Source organism: Gastrolobium bilobum, unplaced genomic scaffold, assembly GCF_033153095.1.
Source record: "Gastrolobium bilobum isolate Gb01-03AN ecotype WA unplaced genomic scaffold, APGP_CSIRO_Gbil_v1 utg16135, whole genome shotgun sequence".
In the NCBI taxonomy this organism is placed as follows: Eukaryota; Viridiplantae; Streptophyta; class Magnoliopsida; order Fabales; family Fabaceae; genus Gastrolobium; species Gastrolobium bilobum.
In genome coordinates, this window is record NW_026899035.1 from 336,688 (window position 1) to 347,475 (window position 10,788).

The window sequence follows — 10,788 nt, forward strand, 5'->3', positions numbered from 1 at the left end:
TATCTAATCCAGTGTCATATCCAGTTGACCGGGTCGAACTATCAGAAGTGGAGAAGGCAAGAAGAGCACCAAAAAAAGTACACCAATCAATTTATGACTCTTTAGAGTAATACCAATGTCGTTCTCTAGCTACTATGTATGCTAGAGGGGATACTGATGTACTTTATACTACTGTGAAAAAATATGCTAGACGCGCTCAATTAGGTGAAATTTTTGAATTAGATCGTGCTACTTTGAAATCAGATGGTGTTTTTCGTAGCAGTCCAAGAGGTTGGTTTACTTTTGGACATGCTTCGTTTGCTCTGCTCTTCTTTTTCGGGCACATTTGGCATGGTGCTAGAACCTTGCCCTGTCGTAACGTCAGAATGCCGCATCGCATGGAGATCTGATCAGATACTATCCTGGACTATTACCTCTCTCTATGAAGAAAGCGGAAGCCCAGGTGATGAGGCTGTTGACGAAAACTCTAATTTCAGATAAATAAATATAATATTTTGATATTTAATTATCAATAATAGGGATATGATCAATTTATACTGGTATAAGAATAATAGTTCTTACACCAATTCTTAACCGTCAATTCTCGTGAATCTAAAGGTTATAATTTATTGGAAATTAACAATTAATTAATAAATGTGACATAATAAATTATAATCGTTAGAATATCAGAAATTAACGGTTAAAATTTTTTGTAAGACATATTATTCTTACACTAGTTTAAGTTGATCGTGCCGCTCAATAATATATTAATTCTTTTAGTAGATATTATTTTATTTTGAGAAATTTTCTTTTTACTCCATGTACTAAGAAGTCTTAGACCCCGTTTCAACTGTTAATTTTCGATCATTTAGTGGTTGTAATTAATTATTAATTTTAAATAAATTACATCATTTAGATGAATGAAAATCAATGACTGACATAGGGAGTAAGACTTCTTAATCATATACTAGAGTCAAAAAAATCCCTCCTCTATAATTTTATATGTATATATATATATATATATATATATATATATATATATATATGAGGTAGGATATTTTGACTACCAATTTTTTCTACTACCACTCCTCTACCACTTTAATCACCATTGGATTAAAAGTTATTTTTCTTTTCTCTCTCTTCATTCAACTTTTTCTCTAATCCAATGGTGATTAGAGTGGTAGTAGAAAAAATTGGTAGTCAAAATATCCTAACCCTATATATATATATATATATATATATATATATATATATATATATATATATATATATATATATTGAATTTCAAATTGTCATATATAAATATATATATATATATTAATTGACATATATTATTTTATATTTGTTGAGAGATTATAATATTTTTCTTATAATATATAAAATTGTATTTATTTAAATTTTGTAAAATAAGATTACTTATTTTTTTATAATTTAACATTTTGTTTGAAAATATGTTTTATGCTAGGCGTGTTTGCGATATGGATTTGATCGGTTTTGAAACAAAAATATTTGATCCAATCCTTTCGGTTTGATCATTTAATCATTCGTTTAGTTTTTTTTTTTAAATCGATCTCATCCAATTTTATTCGGATTGGATTTGATTGAGTTTTTGGTTTTTCGAAAAGTCTGAAATTTGAGTCATACAAATTAGGGGTGTTCATCAACCGATCGAAAATGATTCAAACCGCAGTAATCGAACCGAAAAATAAAATGTCGAATAAACAGAAAAAAATCGAAAAAAAAATCGCAAATTTTTTTTGGATTGGATTAGTTTTCGGATTGGTAGATGAAAACCGATCCAATCCAAATCGATCCAATATATTAATTTTTCTCTACCAACTTGGGTCTTTCCCCAATCATAACCCAAAAATTTCTAAACCCAAGACCCATTAACCCATCAACTAAACCCAAGAAAAAACTTAGTCACATCTCATCAACAAAGTTTCATATATGTAAAGCTCCGTATCTTATTTTTAAAAAAAACTATATTATCGATTACTGATGCTTTTGTATTTAAAAAAAATAAAATTACAAAGCCAATATATACAAAAGATATTATTTGAGCAATAATCTATAAACAAATTTTCGGATTTTCAAAAAACCGAAAATCAATCCAATCCAAACCAAAAAAAATTGGATTGGATCGGATTTGAAAAAAATCCAAACCGAATGGATGATTATGTGATCAAACCGAAGAGATTGGATCAGATGATTTTTGCTTCTAAAATCGATCCACTCCAGACTGCGAACAACCCTAATACAAATTACTATTATATCAAAATAAAGCCATTTAAAGTTACAAACTACTGAAAAATTCAAGTCTTCAAACTAAAACAAGTCTTAAAACTCACGGACAGTTAAAATAGATTATTAGACAATAAAGTCCTAAAACAAGATAGTTTGCTATCAATAATTCTAAGATTTTAAATCTACAAAATAACAAGATTTCACGTCACCATCTTTTGAAAATAATAAATACATAATGAGTTCGCTTTTTCTGCAGGTACTGCAGATAAATTATCTGCAATAAGCCTAATACGACATCATTTTGAGACGGAAATCATGGTGATTTTGTAATTTTAATTTATTTCAAGGTTATTATAATCTTTATAATTATAATTTTTTAATATTTCAATTTCAAAACGACATCGTTTTGGAAGTAAATGCAGATAACTTATTTGCAGTAACTGCAGAAATATTTTTCTGATACATAATACATTGAATTGGTTTTCACCAACTAAACCGAAAATTGATCCAATCCAATTAAAATATGTTAATTTGTTTTCTTTCTATTTTTAATTTTTCGGTTATCAATTTTTTTTTTAGGTCACCGTCATCGCTGTTTGAATCTATGGATGAACATCCCTATTTTATACAATAATTATTTCTAAAAATGTTTTGAATTTGAATTTTTTTCAATTGAAAAGTGATAAATAGTACTTTGAAAATAATAATATCCATTCTTACCAAAAATATAGATATTAGAGAAAAAAATTTAAGAATTTTATTTAATATTTTCACATAATACTTATCGTTTGAATAACGAATTATTTTTTAATACTGAATTTATGTAATGTTTTAGGATTTTATTTTTAACTTGGAATATATTGACATTTAAATTATAATTTAATTTTTTATTTATTAAACATATATGTAATTTATATACAAATAAGAATTAAATATATAAGCTAATACAAATTACCCAAATTCTTCGTCATTAAACCAAATGTAGTGCCTGTTTGGATGAACTTTTATTCTTAAAAAAGTTTTTTTTTTTAAATTAAAAGTCCTTTTGAGAATTTTTAGATATTTGGATAACAATTTTTTAAAAAAAACAAAATTTAAAATAAAAGTTAAAATGATGCTTTTTTTTAATAGCCAGTAGTTAGTTGCTTTTGAAAAAGAGCAAAAATTAGAAGATATTATATTTTTTATAAAAAATATTTTTTAGTAAAAATATAATATAAATTTGTATTTTAACCTTATCTTATCATACCTGTTTTATCTTTTCTTATTTCACGATCATGTTATTTTATCTCTCTTTTATTATAACTTTATATATAAAAGTTCTTTTTTATTTTTTTTAACATCCAAACAACTTTTTTTATGTAAAAGTGATTTTTAGATCATACATTCAAATGTAAAATAATTTTACCTTTTAAAAAAGTTATTTTAAACAAAGCAAACGCATGAAAAGTCATTTTTTTTTTTAAATTCATTCAAACGGACCGTAGTGCCCGGCTTATTTTTTACATCAAGGTGATACATGTTATCAAACCAAGGGGATCTAAGGAATAAATTTAAAATCACAGAGTTAAAGTGATTCACATCGTAACCGTAGGATGTGAAACCGAAATTTTCCTTTAAAATAAAGGGTTGAAGTTAGTGTCATGTGGTAGAAAAAAAAAATTATATCCATGGATTTGTGTACTTTCTTTAAAAAAAAAAACATTTATGTGGGACGCGTACATTGTTTTGCGTCGGCGGGATAAATAATTTTTTTTTTTGGGTAGAAATGATAACTTTTTTTTGGTAGAAATGATAAAAAAATTTTTTTACTATAACATGACACTCATTTAACCTAAAATAAATTAATTTAAACACAATGATATATTTATCTATTAAATAAAAACTGAAAGCCGTGTCAGGCAAATTAACTTTTATTTAATATATAGCCACGTAGTGTTCAACGTGGTTATTTGATCATTTTGCCACGTGCAAGAAGACAATCAATTGTCTTATTACTGTGCAGAAGAAACATTATAATAACATTTAGTTCGACTCCAAATCCTTCTTCTTGTCCTTGTGCTCCTCTTTCTGGTTACACGAGAAAGGTCTGAAGCCTTTTTGAAGTAACTTCTCGACCTCCTCGAACTGAAGGCCTTTGGTTTCAGGCACTAATAAAAAGATTGCGATGAGGGAAATCGTGGAGAATCCAGCATAGAGGAGGAATGTGCCAGCAGAGCCTAAAGCATTTACCATGCTTAAGAATGTCTCACTCATTATGAGATTAATACACCAGTTCGAAACTGCTGCTATACCTCCACCTAGACCTCTGAATCTCAATGGGTATATCTCTGAGTTCAGAACCCAAGGCACGCTTCCCATTCCAGGAGAGTATGCTATTATATACAATCCAAGGATTAAAACTGCTACGATTCCAATTTTGCTTGGACAACCCTGTGAAAACCATACTCTTTGTTTCACACGGCACACACCTCTGATACTCTTTTCTGCAGCCAAGCATGCTCCCGGAAGAAACTGCATAACACATATATAAATTAACAGAAACATTGCATATTTGATGAGTGTTTGTTGTATAATAAGATGAGATGAAGAAGTTGGTAGAACTTACTTCACTCTCGCCGTTGGAACAGAAGGCACACTCTGCTTGCAAACATTGCATGCAGTTCCATGAAGAGAAATTTGGGGCACTTGTGTAAGCCTTGCATGTTGAGTTTGTACCAAAAGAGAGTGTGTCCTGGTGATTAATTCCTGGAGCATGGTGAGCTGCCTGGTAGAATACACCACTTAAAACTACGAGGCAAACAATGATACCAGTCATGGAGATGAGCATCAATCTTCTCCTTCCGTATCTATCTATGAATATCATACTAATGATAGAGCCAACAGCATTTAGACCAGATGTAATCAGAGAAAGTGCAAGAGCCGTGGAGTTTGAGGCAATTCCAGCAAACTGAACAATGGTTGGGCTGTAATACATGACCGTGTTGATACCAACAAATTGCTGAGCAACTTGAACGGTAATACCTGCATAGAGTGCTCTTCGAATAACAACATTACTCAAAGCGCCCTTTAATTTCTCTCCAAAACTCTGCCCCATTGAGGATTCCTCTTCTTTCTCAATTTTGATGGATTCTTCCATTGCTTTCATCTCCTCTTCAACTTCATCGGGGCGATATATTCTTGACAGGATTTCCTTTGTCTCCTCCACCTTCCCCTGGGGTAAAAAAAAATAAAAATGAAATTTGAGGTGACCTCCAAAGAGAGATTATTTTAACTGTTTACAATTACAATGTACATTTATAAGGACTTAAGATGTTACTTGATCATTCATGAATGCAGACACATTGAAATAAAAAACAATTGATAAGTTGATAACCAAAGAGTCAAGTCCTAAAAACAAAGGGAAGCTAAGGATTTATTTTGCGCTTTATGTTGATCATTCACAATGTAGACATGGAGGTCACAAACAAGTCCTATAAGATGAGCCCAAAGAAATGGTTAGGCATCCATAAATAACAAGAAATTTTTTGCAGCAGTTAAATCAAACCTATAATTCATGAGGAATATAGGTTAGATCGCACTAAAAGCTTACAGTTCCATTGTAGTAATTAAGCATAAGACATCAATTGATATATAGCCCAATTTAGGCTATTAAACAATAAACATATGTAACCAATTATTTTGCCAGACATAAGACACATTTTTTTGAATTTGCAATACCTGTCTGTAGAGCCATCTAGGTGACTCAGGGAGTGAAAACATTAATACGAGCTGAACCGCGGCGGGAACTGCAGCCACCCCAAGCATCCATCGCCAGGTTCCAGGCGTCTGAAACAATTGACCAATTGAAGATTTAGAAAAATAACCCTTTGAAAATAGTTCTAAGGGCAATGTTATCCTAAAATTTTAAACTCGGGTTAGTTTAAAAATAATTTTAAGGGTCATGTTATCCATAAAAAAATTTAAACTTCAGTTACTTTGAAAATACTTCTAATGTCATGTAATCCATTAAGAATTTTAAATTTCAGTTACTTTGAAAAAACTTATTATATCCACAAATTTTAAACTTTCTTTGTTGCATACCTTGGTGAATGCCAAATTGATAAGATAGGCCAGAAATTGGCCACCTGTGATAAGCAAAGCATTGATACAGACTAAAGCTCCTCTGATATTAGCAGGGGAAGCTTCTGAGATGTATAGAGGAGCAGTCATGGATGCCATACCAACTCCCAAACCAACTAAAACTCTTCCAACAATGATAACCCATGGAGCTGGAGCAACAGCCATAACTATTGCACCAATAAAGAATAAAACATCAGCCGTTAAAATTGACTTTTTCCTCCCTAATTTGTCATTCATCCATCCTCCAAATGCAGCACCAAATATAGCTCCTGCAATTGCCATACTCACAATGGTTTCCTGCAAAGCCACCCCAAAAAAAAAAAAAAAAGTCATTTAGAAATAAAGATTAAAAATAGCTTCCTTCTTCCCTCACTTGTTCACAAAAAAAAAAAATTCAATATGATCACAACTCGCCTGTAGCCATGTTTTTTTTTCAACTTGTTCGAAATCCTCACGGATGTAAAGTAAGGCTCCAGAAATCACACCTATATGTGACAATTTGGTAAATAAATAAATATCATGTAATTAATGACAGCAACATCTGTAGACAAAATGATAAAGGGTTGTGTTACCTGTATCATAACCGAATAGAAAACCTCCAATGCCAGCAGATAAAGCCAGCCGCATAATGTAAGGTGAACCAGTTGCTCGGTTCCAACATTCCGTGAACTCGTTTTTGCTTGCAGCCTGGGGACCCCCCTCCATCTTTCTTTCTCAACTTTACAAACCCTACTACTTAATTACACTTCGGCGAGTCACTCTGAAAATGGCATGATCAATTGATAAATGAAGATTCAAATATAAAGTGGTTCCAAGGGAACTGCTTTTTAAAATCTATACTCGAGTTGTAAAATAAAACTACCGAACAACATGCTTTTCAACCAAAGTTAATGATCCTAGGTTCCACGGACGGAGCTCATTTCTTGTGGTCCCTCCCGTGTTCCTTATCCAAAAATGGAAGGAAAAAGGAATTGAGAGGAAATTTGAAAAGAAGAGAGGAATTTAACTGCAAGCGAATTTTTCCATTTTTGGAAAAGGAGTGCCCAAAAAACTATATACTTTGGAGCGTATTAAAAAAATCCACAAGGAAGACAACTGAAGAGAACAAAAAATTCTTGGGGTTGGAGTTTGTCTAAACCGCAAATAACATTGTTTACTATTTTTTTATTTTTTATTTTGTCGTAAGGTTGTTTACTATTGTTTGGCTTCTTCAAAGCTTGCTAGGCTGAAAATTATATATATAAAATAAACTGTCATCTAAATAAAAGAGAAAAACTCGGTGCTCCTGTTATTAATTTTTTTTTTGGAAAATAATTATTTTATGTTGTATAAATTAATTATATTATGTAATAAAAATAAAGTAGTGGAATTTATTCTTTTCTTTTAAAAATAATTGACCGTACTATTTCATTTTTATTGCATAAGATAATTAATTATTTTATATAATATAAGATAAATAGATCTTAATTTTTTTTCCTTTTTTAGTTATATTATTTTTTAAATCTTAAATTTTTTCTATTTTAATAAAAAAGAGCACCAAGATTCCAAGACTAAGATACATAGGAGTTTTTCTTATAAAAAAAAATGCCAGCTCTTCGTCGGTTCTTATCTTTGGATAAGGGAGTTGAATTTGAATCTGCTCAGTCAATGCTTTTATTTATTGTCATTAAATGAGATTCTTAATACAAAAGTCGGAACAGTAATCAAAATGTCACTGAATTTTTTTATCTAAATATCACGTGAACAGTGTTATTTTTTTAATATGTCATGTGGACAAGTTTACTACAGTGCCCAAGCACTTTTCTGGTGGACAACAAGTTTGTTATTTCCAGTAGCGAACTATGTTGCAATAAATGCTGACACATTGAAGAAGTTCGTTGCCACTTGCAGCGAACTAGGTGTGCCACGTGTCTGACATGCACCAAGTTCGCTGAAGGTCCGAGCGAACTAGGTGCCACGTGGCACAATCAGAATTAATGTATCAATCACAATAAAACATAGAAAATGAAAAAAAATAACAATTTAATTAATGTGCCAATTAGCAATCACAACTAATGTGTCAATCACAATTAGCGTACAAATATGATTAACTTTTGATTGTATCAATCACATTTAATATACCAATCACCAATAACTTCGGAAGACCATAACTTTTGATTCGGATATCCAAATCAGATATTTTTTATTTTATTTCATATAACTTTTCGAGATCTACCAACATATTTTATCTTTACAAACATCCTTCCAATTTGTAACAATGATATCACAAACAATTAATGTACCGATCAAAATTAATTGTGATTGATACATTAATTATGATTGGTGATTGATACATTAATTGTGATCAAAATTAATTGTGAATGGTGATTGATATATTAATTGTGATTAGTGATTGGTACATTAATTGTGATTAATACATTAATTATAACTAATTGTCATTTTCTTTCTTTTTCTGTTTTTTTATTGTGATTGGAACATTAATTTTGATTGGGCAATGAGATTGTGCCATCTAGCATACCAAGTTCGCTACCCCTGGTAGCGAACTTCGTCCAGTCAGCTTTTCCGGAAAAACTGTGCCACGTGTCACGAAATCATTGGTTACCAAATTCGCTTCAAGTCGTAGCGAACTTGGACACATGGTAGTCAACTTTTCCTGCCAAAATATGCCACGTGTAACGAAATCATTGACTATCAAGTTTGTTGGGCACTGTAACCGACTTGCCCACGTGGCATATTGAGAAATTGTACTGTTGGAATGTCATTTAAAAAATAAGTTGTGAAACTGTGGCACTTTGGTCACTCTATCTAGAATTTGTGTGTCAAAATTAAACACTCTAATTTAGGAAATGGATCTGAAAAAAATATGATACGGTGAAATGAAAAGATCATAATTATATAAATATAAATTAATAATTATAATTTTCTAATTATTTATTTTAATTTTCTTTTTATCGTTGATTTATCTTTACATAATTATAATTCTTTATATGATAATATCATATTTTTTTAGGGTTTGGTGTTTGTCATTTTAAATGATATAAGTTATGTCATTTTAGGAGAGAGATAGACACAGAAAAATAGAAATCACGGGAGAGAGAAAGTGAGTGGTTTTTTAATTTAAAATTTAAATAAAAAAAAAAATTCTGTGTCTGTCTCTCTTAAAAGGACAGAGTGTCATGTCATTTAAAATGACAAACATTTTTTTCATTTTTTTAATATGGCAAAAAGAAGTATCCTTTAGAATGACATAAGTTTGTGTCATTTTAGGTATTTTACACAAAGTACGACTGGTCGTACTTTGTGTGAAATTGAAAAGTTGCTTTTTTTCTCTTCTCAATCACATCGCTAAAGTGTAAAGTGAAAAAAGAGAGTAACTTTTCAGAATTACACAGAGTACGACCGGTCGCACTTGTGTCCTTTTGAATGACATACACTAAACCCTAAAGTTTTTACAATTCATGATTCAATTATGACTAAACACTTTACAAATTAATATACATCATTAAAAACATTCATCTAATACTTTAAAATTTTGGGTAGAATTAATTTTTATATGGTATCAAAGTTTCAATTGCTAAAAAGGTCACAAGTGATCCTCACTATCCCTTATTTTTGAGTAGAATTAAAATAATATTTTAAAATAAAAAATATTGAACCTATGCTATATCAATACTTCAACTCCAAAAAATTCTTATATAAAAAGATATATTAAAAAATAATATAAATTATTAAAAAAATCACATCCAACACCTTAAGGCTAGAAGCATGGAAGCTATAGGATAAGTATTCTTATCACTTATCCGTTATGTATATTGCATAGTATACGAAATTCCATCTCTCTAGGATAAGTATTCTTATCACTTATCCGTTATGTATATTGCATAGTATATGAAATTCCATCTCTCGCTGCTATGTGCCTGCTATAGCTTTGTCACTTCGTTGTTTTTAGAAGTTATAGAATCATAGGGTAGGATGGGTCTAGAATAAATTATTTATAGTTCTGGCTTGCATTTAATGCTTGCATATCTCTCAAATTTTCTGAGTCATAGTTGGGCAAAAAAAATAAATAAATAAAATTGTGAGTTGTTAATTTTTATCATTTTTTTCAATCAATAGACTGTCACAACTAATTTTAGTTTATCCATATAAAGGATTTTAATATTTTAACTAATTTTTATTAAAAAAATTAAAATAAAAATCTAATGATACTTGAACATGATGATTCAAGAAAACCAACATCAGAGAAAAAACAACAACAATGTCATAAATTTTTCTGTTCCACTCTCAAATAATTACAACAATGGCATTAATAAAATGATAATTCTCGGTGTTTCTTATTTTGCTAAACTCAGTGTTTCTTTTATTTGGCAGTTAAAGGTCAAAATAAAAAACAGAGATAATATACACAAGTTTTCTAAAAAGTAAAAAATAGATGTTATT

The 10,788-nt window shown here is 30.1% G+C and overlaps 1 protein-coding gene across 1 annotated transcript; it reads right to left on the reverse strand.

Annotated features, from left to right (window-relative positions):
- Window positions 1-4,251: 4,251 nt before the first annotated feature.
- LOC133286405 (inositol transporter 4) lies at window positions 4,252-7,053 on the reverse strand. Its single transcript, XM_061483820.1, has 6 exons — window positions 6,921-7,053; window positions 6,763-6,833; window positions 6,310-6,645; window positions 5,947-6,054; window positions 4,835-5,440; window positions 4,252-4,740 (listed from the first exon to the last, which is right to left on the reverse strand). Exons 1-6 carry the CDS (start codon window positions 7,051-7,053, stop codon window positions 4,252-4,254), a joined length of 1,743 nt encoding a protein of 580 aa, XP_061339804.1.
- Window positions 7,054-10,788: the final 3,735 nt, after the last annotated feature.